Below are 25,665 nucleotides of genomic sequence, written 5' to 3'. Positions count from 1 at the left end.
GGGTAAAATTTTAAGCCATATCAATGGTCTTTTTTATGGCACTTGGTATTTACCAAGTGCCATTTAGCAATTTCAACTTGGTCCTAGTTTTGCAGTTTGAGTACTTCCAGATAAGCTAGGATGGTGAAAGTTGGCAGGTGTATCAGGGACCAGACCAAATTAAATTAGAAATAGTCGCTTTCCCAATTGAACCATCTGGGGGGGGGGCAGCAAACAAGATATTTGAGGAAAATTTTATTTGCTGATAAAACAAATGGTTATTGTTCTTAACTGTGGCTTGTTGGTCTAGTGGTATGATTCTTGCCTAGGGTGCATGCTTAGTTCTTGCTTAGTTCATGGTAACAAACTATAGTAAGGAGTCACCCAGCTCAATAGTAGATGAAACTCTAAAAAAAAACAGAATTTTGATACTAAAAGCTACATTAAAAGGATTATATTTTTATGCTGATTTTAAATATATAAGTTTGATCAAATTTAGTCTTGCTCATTAAAAGTTACAAGCCTGAGAAAATTTGCCTCATTTTGGAAAATAGTGGGAAGTACCCCCTAAAATTCATAGAATCTTAACAAAAATCACACCATCCCATTCAGCATATCAAAGAACTCCACAGTAGAAGTTTCAAGCTCCTATCTACAAAAATGTGTGGCTCCATATTTTTTGCCAGAAAACCAATCACAGGTGCATGTTTATTTGTTTTTTTTTTTTCCCAGGGGTCATTGTATCAACCAAGTGGTCCTAGAATGTTGCAAAAAGGCTCATTCTAACAGAAATGAAAAGTTCTAGTGCCCTTTTTAAGTGACCATAAAAATTTGAGGGCACCTAGTCCCCCTCCCACACTTATTTGTTTCCTAAAGTCAATGGATTAAAATTTTTAGATAGCCGTTTTGTTTAGCAAAGTCAAGAAACATAATAACTATGTCTTTGGCGATGACTTGCTCCCCAACAGTCCCTGGGGGAGGGGTTTTAAGCTAAAAACTTTGACCAGTGTTTGTATACAGTAATGGTTATTGGGAAGAATACAGACATTTTCAGGGGATTTTTTGGTTTGAAAGGGGGGCTATGTGGGAGGATCTTTCCTTGGAGGAATATGTCATGGGGGAAGAGAAATTCAATGAAGGGGGTACAGGATTTTCTAGCATTATTATAATAAACAACAATAAAAAATAAATATGAAAAAGTTTTTTTCAACTGAAAGTAAGGAGCAGTATTAGAACTTAAAACAAATAGAGATTATGAGGGGGTTCTTCTCCTCCTAGATACCTTGCTCTTTACGCTAAAGTATTTACGTTAAATTAGCATTAAAGTTATTACGCTAAACTATTTATTCTATGACCTTTCTGATTCACAGGTCATTCTTAAAGAATTGGAAAAAAAATTTGAGCTTTAGTGTAAAGAGCAAGGTATTATATAAAAAAGTTTGTTGAAAGCTAAAAGTTCTAGTTGCCTTTTTAAGTAACTGAAAAATTGGAGGGCAACTAGGCCTCCTCCCCCATTCCTTTTTTCTCAAAATCATCTGATCAAAACTAATAGAAAGCCATTTAGCCAAAAAAAGAATTAGTACACAAATTTCACTTTAATAATTTATGTGCAGAGAGCCAAAATCAAACATGCATTAATTCAAAGACTTCAGAAATTAAATAAAAAAACTATTTTTTTTTACTCTAAGTAAGGAGCAATATTAAAACTTAAAATGAACAGAAATTACTCTGTGTATGAAAGGGGCTGTTCCCTTCTCAATGTCCTGCTCTTTACGCTAAAGTTTTTTACTGTTTAATAAAGCAGAATTGAGAGAAAGAGTCAAATTTTAGTGTAAAGAGTGAGGTGTTGAGAAGGGAACAGCACCTTGCATACATGGAGTAGTTTCTGTCTGTTTTAAGTTTTAACGTTGCTCCTTACCTTCAGTAAAAAAAAAACTAGTTTTCTTTTCTCACAAATGAGTGATTGGATCTTACTGAAACTTGATATATAGAAAGATATCATGTCTCAGACGCTCCGTCTTCAATTCGGATTGGATCTGGGGACATTAGGGAGAGAAGGGGGGAAATGGAAATCTTGGAAACCAGAAATCTTGGAAAATGCTTTGAGTGGAGAGATTGGGATGAAACTTGATGGAAGAATAAGCACAAGTTCTAGATACGTCATTGACATAATTGGATTAGATCCAATCTCTTTGGGGAAGTTGAGGGGATTTCTAGTGCTTTGGCAAGTTCAAGAATATGCACAAGTTCTAAATGCATGATTGACATGACCAGATTAGATATGATCTCTGGTCACAAGTGTCATATGAGCTCTTAGCTCTTGTTTTTTACAAATTTAGGAAATGTATTTGTAGATCTTTGAAACCTCAGAACTGATTGAGCAAAGCTGTTAAGCTGAAAATATTTTTCTTGAACTTCATTTGAGCATGAGATTTTGTAAGGTTTCACTTTTATAAAACAGAGATTTTTTAAGGTCATCACAGATCAGTGCCCTCTAGAGGGAGAAGGAGCAGAGGTTAAAAAATACATTCCCAGGACATACCATAATTTAGTCTGTAGATCTATCCCTGAAAGTTTTATTTTTGTAACCAAACGGCTTTCCAAGATAGCAAAAAATAGCTTGTCAGGAATTTGACCTTTGAAAATTATGTAATGTAAATGAATAAATTATAATGGCTTGAATTGGTTTCCAAAATTTTATAGTGTTTTTGGTGAAGCTATGGAAAAGGTTAGTGGTTCTCCAGAACAAGATATGCTAGAATAAGAAGAGAAGTCTTTTTAGATAGCTAATTTTCATAATTTTGTAATGTTTTTGGCAATTCATCAAAAATTCCTCCTCCTCATGATTTTATATATAGCCCTGGGCTATACCTTAAATTATCTTAAATTGCAGAATAGAGCAAGGATTTTTGTAAAATCCTATAAAAATATGAAGAAGAAAAAAGAAAAAGATTAAAAGGGGTAATATGACACAAGTTCCAGTTAATCACATAAACACCTTTTTTTCTATTTTATCCATGTATCTAAATTGTTTTTTGATAATGTAATTTATTTGAAACACAGCTATCAGATTTGAAAAATGAAGCTGTTTGAAAATCAGATTTGTAATACATTTACAAACATTTCAGAAATGGTGTGTTTTTTTGTGGATCAGCCAAAAACTTTGTGTGCCCATAGTATTTCTCAAAATTAATAATAATCATAATTTTTTTTACCCACTTAAAACCATACAAGCAGAGTAATTAACAAAAGAAAAGATACATAAAAAGGGATTATGCAGGATAAATAGTGTAATTTTTTAATCTGACAGAATCAAATGAAATTATATTATCGAAAAGTAACTTAATAGAATGGAATGACATTGGGAGAGACAAGGCTATCTTGGGAAGTGGTTGAGTTATGCCAATTAAACATACTAAAAATAAATCCAGGACCTTAAATTCAATCTAGAAAGTTATGGCCAAGCTGCTGTGCCTACCTTTTTCTTTATTTCTAGGGCTTCCAAGATTGCAAACATGACAGGTTGTAGGTCTAAAGACTTTCTTTGTGCCTCATTTGAGCAGTAGATCTATTTTTCAAGGGTTTCACTTCTATAAGACAAAGTTTGTAAAAGGTCATTGTCATTTGGAGAGGGAAGGAGTAGAGATAGGTAGTTCAAATACCTTCCTGAGAGTCATCAAGGGTCTGCATCCATTCTTGAGGATATCATTTGCCTAACCCGACCACATCCCTAGATTAACAAAAACTAAAAATATAGACTTTTACCAATTTATCTTTCATAAACATTAATAGAAAGCTTCTATTTTTGGATGTGATGTAAATGCTTATGCTGATGGTGAGGACCAGGTGTGCAAATGTTTCAAACCTGTCAATAGCAGAACTCAACAATTTTTTTTGCACACATGGTTGAGACTGGGCATGATAGGACTGGCTGACTAGTCTAAAAGAACAGTTTTTATGGCATTTGGTATTAACCAAGTGACATATAGCAATCGCAAATTCTGTCGGTCTGTCTGTTGGTCCTGGTTTTGCTACTTTAGGCACTTCCAGGTAAGCTAGGACGATGAAATTTGGCAAGTGTATCAGGGACCGGACCAGATTAAATTAGAAATAAGCGTTTTCCCGATTTGACCATCTGGGGGGGGGGCGTGGGGGGCCGGTTAATTTGGAAAAAATAGAAAAAATGAAGTATTTTAACTTATGAGCGGGTGATGGGATCCTAATGAAATTTGATGTTTGGAATAATATTGTGTCTCAGATCTCTTATTTTAAATCCCGACCGGATCTGATGACATTGGGTGGAGAGTGGAAGGGGGAAACCTAAAATCTTGGAAAACACTTAGAGTGGAGGGATTGGGATGAAACTTGATGGGAAAAATAAGCACAAGTCCCAGATACATGATTGACATAATCGGAACGGATCCGCTCTCTTTGGAATAGTTGGGGGGGGGGGGGTAGTTCTGAAAAATTAGAAAAAATGAGGTATTTTTAACTTATGAACGAGTGATTGGATCTCAATGAAATTTGATATGTAGAAGGATATCGTGTCTTAGAGCTCTTATTTTAAATCCCGACCGGATCTGGTGACGTTGGGGGGGGGGGTTGGGAGAGGGAAACCTAAAACTTGGAAAACACTTAGAGTGGAGGGATCAGGATGAAACTTGGTGGGAAAAATAAACACAAGTCCTAGATACATGACTGACATAAACGGAACGGATCTGCTTTCTTTGGGGTAGTTGGGGGTGGGGGGGGGGGTTATTTCTGAAAAATTAGAAAAAATGAGGTATTTTTAACTTACGGACGGGTGATCGGATCTCAATGAAATTTGATATTTAGAAGGATATCGTGTCTCAGAGCTCTTATTTTAAACCCGACCGGATCTGGTGACATTGGGGGGGAGTTGGGAGGGGGAAACCTAAAACTTGGAAAATACTTAGAGTGGAGGGATCGGGATGAAACTTGGTGGGAAAAATAAGCACAAGTCCTAGATACATGATTGACATAACCGGAACGGATCCGCTCTCTTTGGGGTAGTTGGGGGAGGGGTTAATTCTAAAAAAATAGAAAAAATGAAGTATTTTTAACTTACGAACGGGTGATCGGATCTCAATGAAATTTGATATTTAGAAGGATATCGTGTCTCAAAGCTCTTATTTTAAATCCTGACCGGATCTGGTGATATTGGGGGAAGTTTGGGGTGGGGGAACCTAAAATCATGGAAAACGCTTAGATTGGAGGGATTGGGATGAAACTTGGTGGGAAAAATAAGCAGAAGTCTTACATACATGATTTACATAATTGGAACGGATTCGCTCTATTGGGGGGGGGGGTTAATTCTGAAAAATAAGAAAAAATGACGTATTTTTAACTTACGAAGGAGTGATCGGATCTTCATGAAACTTCATATTTAGAAGGACCTCGTAACTCAGATCTCTTATTTTAAATCTCAACTGGATTAAGCGTAATTTGGGGGGGGGGGGGCAGTTGGGGGACCGGAAATCTTAGAAAATACTTAAAGTGGTGAGATCTGGATGAAACTGGATGGGAAGAATAGAAACCCGTCTAAGATACGTGACTGACATAACCGGACCGGATCTGCTCTCTTTGGTGGAATTGGGGGGGGGGGTAATTTTGAAAATTGAGGTATTTGTAACTTACGAAAGGGTGACCAGATCTTAATGAAATTTGATATTTAGAAGGATCTTGTGCTTTAAAGTTCTAATTCTAAATTCCGACCAGATCCTGTGACATTGGGGGAGTTGGAGGGGGAAACCGGAATTCTTGGAAAATGTGAAAATTGGTGTATTTTATCTTACGAATAGATGATCGGATCTTAATGAAATTCATGTATCAGAGCTCTTATTTCAAATCCCGACCAGATCTTTTGACATTGGGGGGAGTTGGAGGGGGAAATCTTGGAAAAACACTTGGAGTGGAGGAATCGGGATGAAGTTTGGTGGATAGAATAAACAAATGTCCTTGATACGTGATTGACAGAATCGTACTGGATTCGCTCTCTTTGGAGGAGTTGGGGGGAGGGGTCAGTGATTTGGCGAGTTTGGTGCTTCTGGACGTGCTAGGACGATGAAAATTGGTAGGCGTGTCAGGGAGGTGCACAATTTGACTTGATAAAGTCGTTTTCCCAGATTCGACCATCTGGGGGGCTAAAGGGAGAGGAAAAATAGAAAAAACGAGGCATTTATAACTTACAAGTGGGTGATCGGATCTTAATGAATTTTGATATTTAGAAGGACATCGTGACTCAGAGCTCTTATTTTAAATCCTGACCGGCATTAAGCCTCTTATTTTCCTTTTTAAATCAATCTATTGATTCATAGAATTTTTTTAGAGCTCATACCATATGATATCTTGGCTCTTAGCTCTTCTCGCCTCGTCACAAGTGCCATTTGAGCTCTTAGCTCTTGTTAACATTTAAGTTTCAGCAAAAGTCACCCTTACATTCTAGCCTGTTTAGATACAGTTATTCAATGTACCCATAATAGAGTTAGAGTATGTCTATGATTTAGATATATTGCTCTAACTTTACAATTCTATGTACAAGATTAGGCAGATTTTTCCAAGTTTTTGGGACATAAACTTGAAATGAAAGTAAAGAGGTGTTTTGGGACATAACGAACCAAGTTTCATTCAATAAAGATATTTGAAAGAGCTCAATGGTCAATTTTAACTCAGCAAAAATACACAGACCTGGAAATTAAGTCTCCCAGGAGAATATCCACAATTATGTGATGATAATGTTGCTGATTTATTTGGTATAATGGAAGGATATGCTAGAAAGGACTTAAGGATATGAGCTGCCTTGTTTGTATCATTTGAAGTGGAACAAGATTAGAGTGAAAAGAATATAGGCGAACCAATTCTGCATGATCAAAATGCATTTGTATTAAAGTAAAATTAAAGGACTTAAGTGCAGAGTCAATGGCAGATCCAGGTGGGGAGCACCTCCCCCTAATGTAGTGGCGGATGTGGGGTTGGAACTGCTTGCTCTGGTTGGGATGAAAGTTACATTTTTGTATTTGGTTTTCAATAGTTGAGTTATTAATAAGTTTTAAATTGTTAAGACTATTTCTTTTTGCAAACAAGTTTCAAAGAAAGTTCCAGTTACTATGTGTGGTATCTGTTAGATTTTACTGATGATGCATACTGCCTACAAGTATTTAATTAAATTTTGATTTATCTAGGGAATCTGTCCAAATTACCACAAAAGCCAACTGGGGGGCGAAAATCTTCATTTCTTAATAACAACAAAGGGAGACATAGAACTCTTTATTCTTTAGGCTGTCAAAATGATATCTCAGGATTGTGCTGTCAGTAAAGGCTGAAAAACTTAATATTTTAACTTATTTTTGTTGTCAAAAATTTGTTTTCGAGTCCTGCTATTGTAGAGAGGTAAAGAGATTGATACTATTACTTTTTGTGGCTGTCATAAAATTTGGGTTTGCCTTTTTTTGCAGAACAGGGTGGTTTATACAGCATTGTTGTTTTTTAGGGGAATTGTAACATAGAAATAAATATATAATAAGCGCAAAGATATTATCAATTTACGTTTTAGATTTTGGTGAGTAAATAGTGGCCACTCTACTGTCCATTTTCATCTATTTAAAGCTCTGCATTATATGACATGTCACCTCCTCTGTTCATCCTAACACATTAAAATAAAGGCCAAACTCTATAGAAATATCTGAACTTTAATAAAGTTTTGAACAAGTATACACTTAACACTAAGTATATGAGTTGAAATACTCCTTCAAAGGTTAGAGTAATCATTTAAGAAAAATACATTTTTTTAAAATTATCAATAAAAAAAGACAAATAATTATGTGTTTATTTTGTTTATAGATAGGTCTCTGAATTTCTCAATTCAAATCAGTAGTATGGTATCGATTTTTTCCAAACATTTGCCAATGAAAATGTCAAAAAAAGTGAAAATTCACACCTCTTATTGCAACTACAATAATATTTCAATATTTGTCTCCTTCTCAGTACCAAGTCATAAAATATAGTTATGCTTTTGTGTAGGGTTCCCATATATTTGTCCATAAAATTATATAAAATGCTAAATGATACATGCCATCCAACCATATTTCCACTATTGGTTGTTTATAAATCAAAATTTTAGAAGAAAATTCTCTTATTAACGCTAAATCTGAGCAGAATTAAAAAAAAAATTATGCTCAACAGATATATTAAGACTTGAATTGAATATTTGAAAATCTTGAGACTTAAAAAAAAAAAAAAAAAAAAACTACCACAGCTTGAAACCCTGAGGATTTAAATCACCAATCTACACCTATCGAATACAAAAATAACAAAACGCATATCTGTTTGCTTTTGAAAGAATATTTCGACTGATATACTTAGTTTGAAGCACATACTTACATGTGTCTTTATTAGAGTTCATGTTTTTCTGGCGATTTTGGTCTTTTTTTATATTTTAGGATGAAAAGAAGAGGAAATACTAACAAAGAGCTCTAAACTGACATGACTAGCCTTTATAAACGTTCATCAAAATTTTGAGGTAGACATCGACCATGTAATAAATTAATATGGCGGGAGTATAAATAAAAAAAAATTGACTGTTTCTTATAAAATTGTGAATTCTGTAACTTAAGCAAAATATATCAAACTTTAAAAAGTGAAAAGAAACACTACGTTATTATGAAAAATGAAATTTTGATGAGTAAATTTTTGAGATTTTGTCAAATTTGGTACTGTTTTCTAAAACACTATTTTAAAAAATGAATAGTGATTAGTTAATGCTTAATTGCCTATACTTAGAACCCTTGTTTTAACTGTCTTCTATGTATTTCTATCTCTTTGTTAATTTTTTTGTCTCATACCTAAACGAACTAGTATTTAATGTTTATTACATCTTTTACAAATATACAAGGTGTATCCTAATCTTCATTTCCTACTCTTCTTAATTATCATAATAATACTAATTCACTAAAGAAACACCTTGCCACTATTGCACAATCCCTCCCTCCTCTCTCATGTAATATTCCCTTCCCCCCAGCACCAGACCACGATATCCCTGTAGTACAACCTGTTGATGTTGAGGCAAAAACACGTAAACTAAAGAGAACTTCAGTATGGCCCCTTGATATTTCAATTGATTTAGTGAAAACATCTCCTGATAAGTTATCAAAAACTGTATCAAATATTTTCAATACAATAACAAGAAGTGGTTCATTCCCCAAGTTCTGGAAAAAAGGATACATTTCACCCATACAGAAGAAAGGTGTTAGTTTGGATATTTATGGAGTCCAACCAATTACCTTATCATAAATATTCTCTAAGTTCTATGAGAACTTTGCAACAGATTGGCTTAAAAAGACAACCCTTGAAATTATTGATGAGCAACAATTTTGAAAACGTGAAAGGCTTATCAATGTCCCATTACCTGGTCAGTCTTCTGAATACTGCATATAAACTACTCGACAAGCCAGATACCTCGCTCAATCTCCTTTTAATTTACCTCCAAAAGGCTTTTAATCTGGTTAGTCATAAGGTTTTAGTTGAAAAATTGCTGAATGAATTTAGTCAATATTATTGCATCTTTTCTGTCAAATAGGAGTCAAGATGTTAAATACAAAAATGTTTATTCTGATTTACTCCCAATTTCTTATGGAGTTCTGCAGGGTATGCTTTTAGGTCCTTTACTATTTTTGGTAATGATTAACACTCTTGCTTATGAATCAGCCAATTGATGGAAGTTTGTGGGTGACGTCTCATTGCTCGAAAAGTGCAGAAGAAATATTGAGAGCAATGGAAATTATCAAAGACGTTGCAAGTGAAGCAGCCCAGTCAAAAATGAAAGTGAATTCCCATAAATCTAATATTATGAGTTTCAGTTTTCTTAAATCAAAGCCATCATTTACAACCTCAATGCCTAATGAAATAATTACAACAAAAACTACACTCTTAGGGGTCACACTGACTAGTAATTTGAAGTGGGAGGCCCCCATTTGCCTTATTGTTAAACAGGCTAGTGCATCTCCATATCTCCTTAAACTATTTGCTAAATTTTCATGCCTAAAAGCACATATCCTCCATCTTTATATATCTTTTATCCATCCACAACTTTGAGTATGCTTGCCCGGTGTGGCATTTTGGCCTTAAGGTGGATCAGTCCAATAGGCTAGATATTCTTCAGAAGAGAGCCCTGAGAATTATTTACAGTCAGGATAAAGTACCTTACCTTCTCCTCCTCAAGGAATTCTGCCTTCCCACCGTTGCATCCCAAAGTGTTTCTCTTTGTACTAATTTTGGAAATAATGTATATTGTAACCCAAACTTTCAATGCATACTCCCAGCCCCTCATTACCCTCCAAAGCCCTGTTTATCCCAATTAAAAACACAAAAATCCCTGCTCTAAATCCTGTTAATGCAAGAACCGAGCATTACAGAAAGAGCTTTGTGCCAGCATTCATTGAAATCATAAATAAATGGAAATTGCAATGTATCATAAAAATATATCATGTGTATTGTAAATGTGTTAGTTTGTTTGTTTCATTTAGTACTTGACAGGTCAGGTGGGTTCATTGTTGTAGGTTTTTATAATATACTTATGTACCCATTTTTACTCATGTTACTTACTTCTTACTTTTACTTATGCTACTTACTTCTTACATTTACTTATGTTAATTATATTTTACTTATGTACTAATGTTTGGATACTTATGTACTCATTTTTATTTATTGTACGGCTTTTTATTTGAGAGGCCAGTTGGGTTCATTGCTGTATGTTTTTATATTGTATATATATATATATATATATATATATATATATATATATATATATATATATATATATATATATATATATATATATATATATATATATATATATATATATATATATATATATATATATATATATATATATATATATATATATATATATATATATATATATATATATATATATATATATATATATATATATATATATATATATACAATGTAGAATAGCTGACAGAAAGCAACAAGTTCGGCAGTTTTTTATGCTGTGAGAGTTTGCTCGTTAATAAGATAATATTCTATTCTAAGTCAGGCGACATGCTAAATGGTTTGACCTATACAAATATTGGCAAAAATGCATGACCCCAAAAGAAGGTTCAAGACCAAATATTTTTGACAATACAAAGCTACAATCACTCGCTATAGTGATCAGAAGTGCAAAAGGCGAAAAATTATACAGAAAGTTTTAAACATCATGTTTTTTATGTATGGTGAAAAAACAGCTTTTTATTCTTTTCTGGTGGTGTGATTTTTACAACTTACTATTTTTAGTATCAATATTTTTGTATCATTTCAATTTCAACATATTTATTAGAACTTTAACCCTTACCAGATTTTAGGTTAAATTTAAAACCTTTTTTACTATCTACCTACGACGCATAATTGTTAAAGTTCCCTTTAAATTGCTGATATTTCTTTGTTCGCAAGTTTATCAAAGCAATATAAGATGTGCCTTTCGCTAAAAAGAATCCTGGATCCGCCCCTGTGCAGAGTAAGAAATTAAATTTTTGCACTAGTTCATAATACCGATTCCATGTGATGCTTTTGGACAAAAAACATTGATGGGATACTTCCATGAAACATTTTCATGGGTAAAGACCCCCCCCCCCCCCCAAATGGCGCCTCTGCCTGTATGATGATGAATCGCGATGCTACTTTTAATTATTCCATTCCAGGTGATAGTATGAAAACATTAAAAAGAAAATTTATCAAACAGTTCGTGGTAATCAAACAGTTCGTGGTAACGAACTGTAAATAAGGAGCGACCCGGCTCAATAGTAAACGAAACTCTAAAAAAGTGGAATTTTGATGCTAAAAGATACATCAAAAGAATCGAATTTTTATGCTGATTCTAGATATATAAGTTTCATCAAATTTAATCTTTGTCATCAAAAGTTACGAGCCTGAGAAAATGTGCCTTATTTTGGAAAATAGGGGGAAACACCCCCTAAAAGTCATAGAATCTTAACGAAAATCACACCATCGTGTTCAGCGTATAAGAGAACCCTATAGCGAAAATGTCAAGCTCCTATCTACAAAAATGTGGAATTTACTGGCCCAGGCCCAGCCACCAGCCTGTCCCTAATATCGGAAACTATCTACATCATGGGAAAAGATCTAGAGCCTATTGTCTATTCTTATAAAAGTTGCATTTGAGTTCAAATGTTTGTCCAAGATCGTATTTGTGGTGCAAAAAGTATATGATGTACAATAAGTGTAAAAGGAATGCAAACCAGAAAAATTTACAAAGTTTTATATAGACATTTACGAAAAATATTAATATACATATCACAGACAAGAAAAAGACTTCACAGGTTTTTCTTAGCTAAAACCAAATAAAGAGCAAAATAATTTTTGGAGATCACTCTTTTCCAGCAAAACAAAGAAAAAGGTGACAATATCAGTGATATGGAAGCTAAGAATGATTTTCTTGGGTTATTAAAAAGGAGTATGGCTGAAAACCACTAGTTTAGGCTTTTTGGCCTTAGTTCTATGTTAATAGTATCCTTTTCATTTTATCTGTCTCAAGCAAATCCACCCCAGGATTGTTGGTGGTCCTGATATAAGCTGATTTTAGCCTATTTATGTAATGTTTTTTTTTTTTTTTTGCTGTGGTTGATGCATTTGATGCCTGTTATCTAGCCTTAACTTAGTTTCACAGTTTTCTCTGAGATGTTATTTTTCCTCAACTTTGCAGGAGCATAGCCGATAACTTCAGCGTCCATTTGTTCAGTGGTGTCAGTTTCTATAGAGTGGGGGGTCTTCATCACAGTTTTCCAGGCTTGAAAACTGGCTCTGTAACTTCAGGCAGAAGTCTTTTTCAATGTCTGAATTTTCAGTTACTCGACGTCTATATTCCTTTTTGGGGATTGTATCGTCTTTACGCTCAGCTTCAGAAGCATTTTTGCACCTACAAGCATATGATCACTTCCAGATTTTGATCCTGAGTATGCTCCTCCGTCTGCTTGAGAATCGATGACTGAGGAGTGCCAACGCTGACAGATCAATATTTAGTCAATTTGGGCAGCTGAAAAAAATTAATTTTTGAGAGAGTTTTTGCTAGAAAACACTGTTGGGGGTGGTTAGGTTATGGGATCTTGTGAACTGGAGCAGTCTATCCCCATTTAAGCACTGCTGGCCGTAAATGAACAGAACAACAATATCACGAACATTGAGATCTGTTGGGCCAAATGTGGGAGTTTCAATCACCCGATAAAATCAGGAAACTCGTTTGGGGCATCTCTGCATTGTAATTTCTAGATCATTGTAGAAGGAGTCCTTATTAGTATCCATTTGTAGACAGCAATGATAGAAATGTTTGGGTGGTCTGCCTTTCAATCATAGTCTGGCTATTATGGGGTTCACTGGATCCCATGCAAAGAAGATTTTTTTTTTTTTTTTGCATGACAGCCAATCATAAAGCAGGCCCCATGGTTGCCGGATCTAACATATGCATCAGAGTTGAAGAATAAGTTCAAGTTGTTGGAGTCATGAACTAGTATGGCTTCTTTACAAGTCCATTAAATTTTGTCTCTGGTAGACAAAGAGCGTCTTCTTTGTTACGATTCATTTCCATAGCCATAACTAGTCTTGATTATTCTTGCTTCACCAACCTTAAATTCCAGCAACAAATTTGGAATTTATCCCTCTGTATTTCACAGGGAATAACATGTTCACTTGTCGATCTCACCACTATTTTACTGAGCAGGATCCTGTCACTTGAAACTGGGGATGCTGTAGCAGGCAGAATATTTTTTTGAGCGCTCAATTCTTCATTGATTTCTCATAGGAATTTATTTAACCAACGGGTTCCCTCCTCATTTTTCAACGGAGGCCTGAGACCATCTATGACGGAGTTAAAACTTGGTTAGGCCTGGGCATGATATGTAAATAATCAGAAATCAAATAGAATGAAAAGTTTTTTTTTCAACTGAAATTAAGGAGCAACACTAAAACTTAAAACGAATAGAGACTATTCTGTATAAAAGAGGGACTATCCCCTCCTCAATTTCTTGCTCTTTAAGCTGAGTTTTGATTTTTATTCCAGTTCTTTAAGAACAATTGCTGAAGCACAGGGCTACCAAGTTAGATAAGAAGGTTTTTTAAACTAAAAAAAAAAAATAGAGTAGTGATTGCTAGTGGTTGAGGAGGGGGGCATCCTCTCCTATAGGAGATAATATCTGCTTGTCTTAGTTTTATTGTTGCTCCTTATTTTCAGTTGAATTTTTTAATTTATTTAATTCAGTTGGTAGAGTGTATCATAGGATCTTAAATCCAGGCCCCGCACTTGATGTTTTTTTGTCGTTAGAAGGTACACATATAGATACCATAATCTTTTCAGGGTGAAAAAATGTATTTCTTCTTTTTATGCTTGTTGTCTTATAGACTTTACTTCTAGTTACACATAATCTTTTATTTTAATGCTTTGTTTTATTTATCTTGTGCAAGATATGTATAGTAGTGCTGTAGTGCTTTGCAATAAAACTTATTTCAGTTTGGTAGAAGCTTGGTATTTTCCAGTATATAAGTTTATATATTTTTTTTTTCAGATTCAACAATTCAATCAATACATCACTGAATATAAGTCGTAATGTAGCTAATATTGCGCCATCAAAGACACCAAACAAAAAAGGAGATGATGGAAAACATAAAACACCATCAAAAACTCCAAGGAAATCACCAAGTAAGCTATTAAAAAAGTGTAAACTGGCATTTGACCGTAGACAGTATGTGCTTATGCAAGCTCCTTTGACTTTTTCTTCCATGCCATGAGCAACGTGCCTATTTTCAAAAGGACGGTAGTTGAACTCATGTTCACCTCCCATCCTCATAAAAGCAACAATTTCTTCTTTGAAAACATACGTTTCTCCATCCAGCTCTACTTCAATCGTAAGGCAGAGTTTAGCTAGAGCTCTTCAAGTTCAACAAGATATCGACGAGAGGAGGTTAGAGGCTTAACATACTTTCATAACATACACATTAAACAAATATTATCAGGAGAATGGGAGGTGGATGGAAGTCACCCATCAATGTTCATTTGCAGTTTCGTGCTGGATTTCCTCGCTGAAAGTACGTTTTTGCTTTCATCTTCTTTTCATCCTTCTATTATTGAACTTAATGAACAACTCTAGTTGAATTCTGCCTTACGACCAGAATAGAACTGGATGAGGAAAATGAATCCACCTTTCTATTAAATAAATAAAATTAAAAATAAATTTTATTTTTATTTGAAATAAATTAAATTTATTTTTAATTAAAAAATAATTAAAATAATTAAATTGAAATTAATTAAAATAATTTTTTTAAAGTTAATAATTGATTAGGAAGATTAACTAAAATAATAAAATTCTTTTATTTAATTTCTGTTTAAAATTTATTTAATTGATTAAAAATAAATTTTTATTAAATAAACAGCTGTTTTCACAGGGATGGAAAGTAAACACTAGGTCTCTATTTCATTGACTGTTTGATGATTGGTGGTTGTTTAACCGGTAACGTATTTTAACCCTTTTTCTATGCTATCTGGATTCTTTTAGTGTAATAGATATATGGTCAAAACGTTGTATTGTAGTCACGTTAAAGAATTTTCTAGAGGGAGACTTTTAGTTTCAGAATCCTTTATAATTTTAACCTTGAGCAGACATTTTTGATAATAAGCACGATGGGATTTTTGCTTACAACTGAAACTGTAGCATGGCTCTCCGCACATTAATTAGTAAAATGAAATTTGCATATTAATTTTTTTTTGGCTAAACGGCTTTCTCTTAGTTTTGATCAGACGATTTTGAGAAATAAGGGGTGGGGAAGGAGTCCTAGTTGCCCTCCAATTTTTCGGTTACTTAAAAAGGCAACTAGAACTTTTAATTTTTAACGAAACTTTTTATTAGTAAAAAATGTACGTAACTTAAGAATTAACTTACGTAACAAACTTTGATGCTCTTATATTTTTTATTATGTATATGAGGGGGTTTGTCCCCTCGTTAATACCTCGCCTTTTACACTAAATCTTAAGTTTTGTCCCAATTCTTTAAGAATGACCCCTGAATCAAAAAGGCCGTGGAATAAGTAGTTGAAATTACTAAAAACACTTATCATAAAGAGCAAGGTATTTATCTCCTCCTAAATACCTCGCTCTTTATGCTAAAGAATTTTTAGAACCCCTCATATGCGTAATAATCTCTGTTAGTTTTAAGTTTTAATGCTACTCTTTACTTTCAGTTGAAAAACTTTTTCGTGTTTATAATTTCATTGTTTTTTTATAGTAATGCTAGAAAATCCCGCGCCCTTTTCATTGAATTTCTCTTCCCCCATGACATGTTCCTCCAAGATAAGATCCTCCCACATAGCCTCCTCCCCTCAACCCCACCCCAAACCAAAAAAATCCCCCTGAAAACGTCTGTACACTTCCCAATAACCATTACTGTATGTAAACACTGGACAAAGTTTGTAAACTGCAGCCCCTCCCCCACGGACTGTGGGGGAGTGAGTCATTCCAAAGACATAGTTAATATGGTTTCCGACTATGCAGAACAAAATGGCTATCTCAAAATTTGGATCCGTTGACTTGGGGAAAAAAATGAGCGTGGGAGGGGGCATAGGCGCCCTCCAATTTTTTGGTCACTTAAAAAGGGCACTAGAACTTTTCATTTCCGTTAGAATGAGCCCTCTTGCGAGATTCTAGGACCACTTGGTCGATACGATGACCCCTGGGGAAAAAAAAAAACAACAAAAAAACAAATAAACACCCACCCGTGATCTGTCTTCTGGCAAAAAATACGAAATTCCACATTTTTGTAGATAGGAGCTTGACATTTTCGCTATAGGGTTCTCTTATACGCTGAACACGATGGTGTGATTTTCGTTAAGATTCTGTGACTTTTAGGGGGTGTTTCCCCCTATTTTCCAAAATAAGGCACATTTTCTCAGGCTCGTAACTTTTGATGACAAAGATTAAATTTGATGAAACTTATATATCTAGAATCAGCATAAAAATTCGATTCTTTTGATGTATCTTTTAGCATCAAAATTCCGTTTTTTAGAGTTTCGTTTACTATTGAGCCGGGTCGCTCCTTATTTACAGTTCGTTACCACGAACTGTTTGATAAATTTTCTTTTTAATGTTTTCATACTATCACCTGGAATGGAATAATTAAAAGTAGCATCGCGATTCATCATCATACAGGCAGAGGCGCCATTTGGGGGGGGGGGGGTCAGGGGTGGGTAAATGCCCACCCCAGATTTTTCAGGGGGCCCAAGCTTCCACCACAAAGGGCCCTTTGCCAGTCATAATAATCCATTATGTCCAATATAATTCATTCTGTCCAATTGATTTGAAATTACTGCACGCCTATTACTTTCACCAACTCATTGTTTACTTAAATAAGAAAGTTTCTCGCTGAGGAGGGCCAGCCTTTAGTCTGGTTGAATTTTCCACTTCAGTTTAATCACTCAACCTCGTTGATTATGATCTTTGATGTTATAATTAATCTTAGAGGTCAGCATGGCTGAGTTCCACATTGGGTTACAGTACATTTCCATGCAACACACGGGTGCTGAAAATGAGTTTTTACTTAGAATATTCGATCGATGTGCTGCCAAAACTCGCATTTTTTCTTACGTGAAAGTTTGGGGGGGGGCCAAACTGGAGTTCATGCCTACCCAAAGATTTGGCCCAAATGGCGCCTCTGCATACATGTTTAAAATATTCCAGAACTTTTAAAACCAAGATGCACTCACCTCAAGAACTGAAACCCATGAAAGTTTTGACGTTTTGACAAACCCTCGAGATAAATATATGCTTTTTTGCAAATTAATATTTTTTAACTTTATCCGATAATCATGAAATTTCTTAAATGCCAAACCTAAATTATTAATACAAACTGTGTCAGATAAAACTTAGCATTAATTTAAAAGGCAAATAGTTTCAAATTTGACTGGAATTGCGGCTTAATTAATGTAAAGCATAAATTTAGTAGTATGTAGAATAGAACTTAATTTAAAAATATGTTTCACAGCATGGTTGCCGACTTTAAATTTTACTTCACAAATAGCACTCGTATAATATATACATATATATATATATATATATATATATATATATATATATATATATATATATATATATATATATATATATATATATATATATATATATATATATATATAATGAAAAGAGAAATCACCAATGCAACAGCACAAACACATTTAAAAAAAAGGAAGACAGAAGGAGAAAAGGAAGACTGTTTTCCTATATTAGTGATTAATATATATCAACACTTGAATGAGGCCTTAACCCTACTCATCCATACAATCACATAGGTCAAACAGCATAGCCATACGCAATCAACCATAAAGAATAATCCATGGACAGGCAGTCGTGTCATAAATAAGTATAAGTCGTCATTTACCAAACAATAAAAACAACAGACAAATAATTCAGAGGCAACAACCTAACACAAGGACTCACCAGGAGAATACACACTTGCCTATAGGGTTTCGGCACTTTAAATTCTCTACCCAGGCAAGTGGCGTGCCTACCATAAATTCCCCATGGTATCCCCGTGTTAGGTATCACCCCAAAACATATGCCTATGAAAAAACAAACAAATGTAGAACAACCAAGTAACACCAAAACAAGCTTATCCTACCTTTGTTCTGGCTCTCATGTATTTAAGTTACCAATTCATAGTCTATATTAAAACTTTTTCGATTAAAACTTTTTCGAAAAAAATTTTCGATTGAAGTAAGCTTTTGACGTTACATAAATAGAAGGTCCGTGGCACTGCCTTCTTCGCTTTGGTATTCCACAGAACTCGGAAGAATATTAAGAGACGTTTGGCGCTTACCAACTCCAGTTTTAAAGCCTTGATGTCTATCTTGAAGAGCAAAAATTTGTCGTCACCACTGAAAAAAAAGACTTCAAAAGACTGATTATATCCTCTCCCATATACGTGTGTGAGTCACGGGCCCTCGAAGCAGACGATTAACGTCGCCTAGCAGTATTTGAAACAAATTTGCCTAGCCATATTGCTGGCGAACAGGTGGCTAGGCTACACCCAACGGGTAGAAAATCATGGTCTACAAAAAATAGACTTCGATGGTCATGTGCATGGTTATCGTCCCAGAGGTTGCCCCCGAAGAGATGGAAAGACAACCTCTCTGCACTTAAACTGTCGCAAATTCCCTGCCTGGCTGAAGACAAATAATATATTGAATGAACAAGCCAAAAAAAATCTTTGAGGACGGATGGGGCTTAAGTACATTAGGGTTTTGTAGAACAGAAGCAATGAATGTTCATCATTTATAATGCTTCTGGAACGACAGCAGATCGACCGAATTTGTCTTTTATGTTTGAATATTTACTCTTTAATTTGCTTAACTTTCAGGTCGAGATGGGATTACTGGTGACAGATTTATTCCAAGCAGAATTGGCTCTCAATACGATATTGCACATGCTTTGGTAATTTTTTCCTCTCCTTTTTTGAAATTAGTATCTACTGCATTTATGCTTTAACCGTTAGGTTTTTATGACGTCGGTTAGTCAGTTTTTTTCCCTACTATTCGGAACTTAGCAACTGATTCTTCTTTCTCTTTTAATATCAAGGGTTGTTATTCAGCAAAAGTATTTAGACTAGGATGTAGCCTATGTTAGATCCTCAGCTAAGCATGTGTATTTGCGGAGGTACCTTTCTAGCACATGGAAAAACAGTGATTTTCAAATATTTTTCTTTTGGTTGTTTCAAAATCGTGTAGTTCTTAGGTCAGTGCCACATTCTCGTCAGTGTTGCCAAATTGAACCCTGCAAACTAAATAAGTACAATTAATTATTTAAATTTTTGTAACGCTTTTCATCCAAATTGTTGGTTCCGAAAGACGACAACACCTGCAAATGAAAGCTACTTCTTCTTTGGCAGTGAGTTGCCATTCGTTTTTAGCATATTTTTTGCTGATTTTTACCCACGTTTCTCCTTTTTTTAGTTCGCTGCCAACTAGTTCTCTTTATTTTAATTCTCTCTTTTTAGCTATCTTTTAAGTTCGATAGCCAAAAACTGTGTAACTACATATTGAGGTCCTTCATTATAAATTGAAATCCAAATTTTTCCTACTTTTGTAAATTGGTTGTGTAAGTTTTTAATTACCCATTGTCGAAAATCGTCCTTTCCGGTCCACCATCTGTGGCCAAACAAAAAGGAGGTCGTCCTCGAGTGGGGTGAGAGAAGGCTTTAAGGGAAGATGTAAGGGAAATTGAAGCTTCTTTGCAGAACGCAAAGAGGAATGCTTTTAATTTTTAACCTTAAGTAATGTCTCCAGATCTAGAAAAGTAGGGAATCATTATCCAATGATTATGTCACGTAGTCACTTCGTCTTTTGATTCTGGCATCAAATGTAGTCATTTTCCTATTATCCTAGTTGCTACTATTTTGTAGGTATTAAGAGAACTTTAAAAAATCCATTGTTAATGACGAAAGGTTTGAGGGAATACCCCGTCTCCCCTCAAGTGTTTAGGAATATGTGTTATACTTCCCATATTTACTAGTTTATCTATTTTCCAAACTTTGAAACGTTTCTTGTTCAAATTTTTCACTTTGTCCTGTTTGGGAAAATAGGAATATTTATTGTCTGTAGTAACCAAAAGGCTGCTCTGATAAAAAAGACATCGAAGAATGGGTATTGTAAGAAGGATACAGAGATTGGAAGTAATGGTGTCTATTCAAAAAAATTTAGGGGGGAATAATGTATTTTTCAATATCAGGAGGAGTCAAATTTGTCTTTTTATTCATTTCTTCAATGTAAAATATCGAAAAGAAACTGTCTTTCAATGAAAATGCCCCCCCCCCCCACAGAAAAGTTTTTTTCAATATCTAGGGGGGAGATGCGAAAAAATTTAGGGGATAAAGGCCCTCTCTTAGTTCACGCCACTAGTTGGAACTGTTGGTACTGCGCAAATTACAATACGAGAGAATCAAATAGTTAGAGGTAACGAACTGCAGTAACAAGCGATGCGGTTCAATAGTAGCCAAATGTCTAAAAAACAAAATGTTTATACCAATAATACATCAAAAGAACACCTTGCTCTTTACGCTGAAGTTTTTTATTAATTAAAAAGTACAGTTGTGACATAGAGCTAAACTTTAGCGTAAAGAGCGAGGTATTGCAGCCCCTTTCATATACGAGTAATTTCTCTTTGGTTTTTTTTTACTGAATGTCATGTCGCTTCTTACTTCCAGTTGGAAAAACGTTTTTTTGTTAAATAAAAAGATAAAATGTGATAAGCTGTAAGAATACTATTAGGCTCTAAAAAGGTAATATAGTTTTTTTTTTCGGTTGTAAAATAGGAGTTTTGTTTTATCAAGTCGCAACCCTGAACTTATGGAAAAAATGCAGAGATACTACGTGTTTAAAAAGTTTATCGCTTAGGTATTTTGGCTCCTGTTCTTTACTGTTGTTTTTATTGTTGTTGTTTTTAAGATTGTTACCCATCCAGCCTATCTACGAGAAAAAACCATCTAATCTCCACTAGATAGTAGGTTAATCTTTGTTAATTGGATACACTGGCTTTTAAGATAACCTGTGTTTTAATCTATAATTTGTCTGTTTGTCTTCCTTTTTGCTGGTTTACCGAAAGCAGTCACCTTTTCTCTTACTACAAATATCCTTTTATTCTGAACAAAAATTTCTATTTTTTTGGTTGGTGACAAAAGATAAGTTGTTCTGTTTCTTGATTGAAATTTTTAATTTTGTAGTCATAATTATTATTATTTTCTTGTCTAGATCCTTCAAGAAAACCAGACTGACTCCCAGCTTTTGAGCCCATCAACATTAGAACAGCAGCGGCTAATTGGAGAAGTTTTGAATTGCAACGAGATGAATAAAGTCAAAATTTTGTCATATGCTACGAAACCACCTGCCGCTCCAGAGGTAGTATATCAAACCTTTTTTCAAAGCTAGGAATGTATCTAAGTAGGCTATGTACGCAACAATCTTGTTCGAACCCCAGTTTTCTCCCCCGGAATAAATTTTCAAGTATATATCTTCTCTTAATTATGCAATATAAAAGGTCATATTTTGGTCTCGTAACTTTTCTACTTCGAAGACCAGAGGCATAAATGGGAGGAGGAGAGCAAGAGGATATTTTGCCCCTTCCCCTAGATTAGAAAAGTGTTTTTTTTCGGTTATTTCATTCTAAAATATCTTTTTTGGTATTTTTATTGAAAAATTGCAAAAAAAAACAACTATTCCCCGCTATATTTTTTTTGCTCTCGAGTGTCCCGGCTATACTGACCGAGGCATGTTTCCCAGTGTCCATTTTTGTTGCACTAAAAATAAGGAAATAAAGAAAAAAAACTCTAAACTATATTGTTAAATGTTTAAAATACACACCAAAAGTTAAATTTTAACATGATTTTTTTTCCATATAATATATTATAAAACTGTTGTTAAGTAAGAGAAAATTGGGTTTATCAGCTAATTATATTGATTATATTGATATCAGCTATCAGCTAATTATATTGATATATTGATTATATTGATATCAGCTATCAGCTAATTATATTGATATATTGATATCAGCTATCAGCTAATTATATTGATATATTGATTATATTGATATCAGCTATCAGCTAATTATATTGATGTATTGATTATATTGACATCAGCTATCAGCTAACTTATATCAGTGATTAAAATTATTCCAAAATGACAAGGTTCTTCCCCTTTACCAAATTTCATACTCATAATTTTCATTATTGTTATTCCTCCTAGCTAAATTATACCTTATGGGCTGCCTCGCCATAGCAGTATAACATTTGTAGGTATTAATACAAAATGAGCCGGAGATAATAGGCGTGGGACTGCTTGTTCAGGATTTTCAATCCTAATGATGAAAGAACATTACCAATTTTTGGAAATCCGTGTTGTGACCAAAATTGGCCCTAGATTGCACAAAGCCGCCATTCATACTGGAGGTCCCAGGGACTTCTTGCTGTCCGGTTCTAAGCCAGCTTAAACACTTCGTGTAGACTTGAAAAGGTGTATTAGTCCCTGTCCTGCAGTGGTGCCGGACCATTCCTTTTCCCGAGTCTATAATACTAGGGTATATAGGAGTGCTGTTATTGACGTTTAAAGTAAAGATCACCGTCTAGTCTAAAGCTAATTTAAAGCTGAAATTTAGGTAACTACTTTTCGGGATGCTATGACGTTGGTAGACTACATGATGAGAATTTGAGAGAAACTTTCCAGGAACAGTTCAATATTAAGCTAGAGAGTCTAAAATTTGACAATGTAGAAGATGGATGGAATAATTTGAAAAATAACTTATGAAGCAGCAGATCGTGTCTTAGAGAGGAAAATTAGAAACATGGATAGGAACATTAGTGGAAACGTTTGAAGTCTGGTAGAGAAGAGGAGGGGCTTGTACAAGAATTGTGTGATTGAGAGATCACATGAAAATAAGAGAAATGTAACGAAAGTAGAAAAAGCACTAGAATATGAATTAAGGAGGTGTGATGTGGAGGTCATGGATAAAATTGCTGAAGATCTGGAACATGCAGCTAGAAAAATGCCGCATCTGGAAGATGTGGCATAATTGTGAAATAGTAAATTGGCATGTTAAAAATTTCAGTGAGATTGGTCAATCTGGACTATTCCAAGTTGAAGACAAGAATGGGCCTCCAATTAGTAACAAGAAAAGATTTAAAGAGAGATAGGCGGAACGTTTTGAGAATTTGCTAAACCATGATGAAGTTACAGGAAATGACACAGAAAAGAATGGGAAGTTTTTTTACACTTTGGAAGTGATCTTAAAATAAATGGTTTTATCCTAATACACAAAGCTAATAGAATAAGACGAAAACAGATTTGTTTGGAACATTGAAATTTCTTCAAATTTTCTAATTGAGGTTCGTAAATTTCGAATCGTCCATTGCGAGTTAATTTTTCTAATTTATTTCAGGGTCATGTCAATCGGCTGAAGGTTTTGTACCATAACTCGAAGACACCAGCGACTGTGAAAAAGACAACAAGGCATATCCCTCAATCACCTGAGAGAATTCTGGACGCCCCCGATCTTGTTGATGATTACTGTAAGCACCATCTAAAGTTTTATAAGGAGTCTCTATAAACTGTCTCTTTTTAACAAGAAAATTATTTATGATGCATTTCTGTCTTCAAGGTTATTTTCTTTGTCATTGTTGACATGCCACACAGTTTTATTCCTGTTTTACCGATACTACAGATTTTGAATGATTACTGTAAACAATGTCAAAATTGCCTAAAAATTTCAAATGATGGAAAATGGAAACACTGTCCTAAGTCTTAAACCAATATTAATCCATCATCATGCGAACTCTTCTTGAGGACTTGGAAAAAAACATTTTAGACCCTTCGCTCATCACAACATTTAAAGTTCATGATCCTAAATTTGATTAGTTTGCGATAATCACGCAAATATTTTTTTTTCTTTATGTATTATGTATAATAATATTAAAATTGATATAATAATGACTAGCCTGTAGGCTGAAAGGGATAAAAAGAAAAAATCGTAGTGTGTACTCACCTTAAGGACTGAGGGAAAATATTTTAGCTCCTTTGCCCAACGCAACATTCAAAGACTCCCTACTCCATACAAATTATACAAATGATCTTTACGTTAAGCATAATATATTGACTAAACCACGGATCTCATCATTAACTAAGTGTATTCATACATATAAATTCGCTCGTTTAGAACATGAAAGACCCCATCTCGACCTCCGTCATATAATTCTGTCAGTAGCAAATAAATATTCTTTGATTAAATCTGAGGTTTTGCTGAATTGTTCCTTTCAAGAAGAGGCTGCAATTGCAACTGCCTTGCAATAGACATCTGCATTCAATAACGACTGATAAAAGTTGTCTGGATTTTTTTTGCCTCATTTTTTAATAGATTGTTCATCTTGATGTATTTTATTGTTTAAATAGTTTGTTCCTTATATATATACGAGGATAAGTGTTGTTTGGTTTCATTGCTTTGTATTTTGGCTTGTCTCTCCATTTTTGGCAGTTGAGTTATTGATTATTCTATGATTTGTATTTTTGAAATTAAATGTATCTATCCATCTACTTAAACCAGAGGTAACCAAGTCAAATGATTTTGCTGGCCACTTAGGAAATGAATAAAGTATCTGTGGGCCACATATAATTATGGCTTATTTTTTCTGGTGGTTTTGGCAGATTTTTCTGGCTATTTCAGAGATGAATAATAAATTTGTGGGCCATGTAAAAGAAAAAAAAAAAAAGTTGCAGTCACCCAGGAAGGCTGACTGCAATCCTAAACAGGGTCGTTCAAAGAGAAGGATGACCAGGACAAGCTGCGTCGGATACCGTGGCTTGGGGGAACGCCTTAGCTGGGGCTTCTGGGACTTTTTTTTATTTAGTTTTGAGTCGGTTGGGGAGACTCCTTAATTAATTTTACCCTGAGTGCCACCAACTTTAAAAGCGGCCCTGATCCTAAGGACCTAAAAATGGAGCCTTATTCTGTTTTTTTTTTTTTTTTTTTTTTTTTTTACCCTGCTTGTATACAGAAGATTTGAAAAAGATTAGAGTATTCACTGAAGTTTATCTTGCTCATCCCTATAATATTCATTTTTCAAATCCTGAAGCACA

The 25,665-nt window shown here is 34.5% G+C and overlaps 1 protein-coding gene across 1 annotated transcript in view; it reads left to right on the top strand.

The window, feature by feature from the left end:
- LOC136035520 (cell division cycle protein 20 homolog) overlaps positions 1-25,665 on the top strand; it is a 53,463-nt gene that overhangs the window by 4,625 nt on the left and 23,173 nt on the right. Inside the window, exons 2-5 of the mRNA XM_065717361.1 lie at positions 14,574-14,707; positions 19,410-19,483; positions 21,796-21,942; positions 23,975-24,104. Coding sequence (XP_065573433.1) covers positions 14,574-14,707; positions 19,410-19,483; positions 21,796-21,942; positions 23,975-24,104 — 485 coding nt within the window. The remainder of the gene's footprint in view (positions 1-14,573; positions 14,708-19,409; positions 19,484-21,795; positions 21,943-23,974; positions 24,105-25,665) is intronic.

Source organism: Artemia franciscana, chromosome 14 (assembly GCF_032884065.1).
Source record: "Artemia franciscana chromosome 14, ASM3288406v1, whole genome shotgun sequence".
In the NCBI taxonomy this organism is placed as follows: domain Eukaryota; kingdom Metazoa; phylum Arthropoda; class Branchiopoda; order Anostraca; family Artemiidae; genus Artemia; species Artemia franciscana.
Note: the sequence above shows the minus strand (reverse complement) of the source record. Positions and strands in the feature narration are given on the sequence as shown.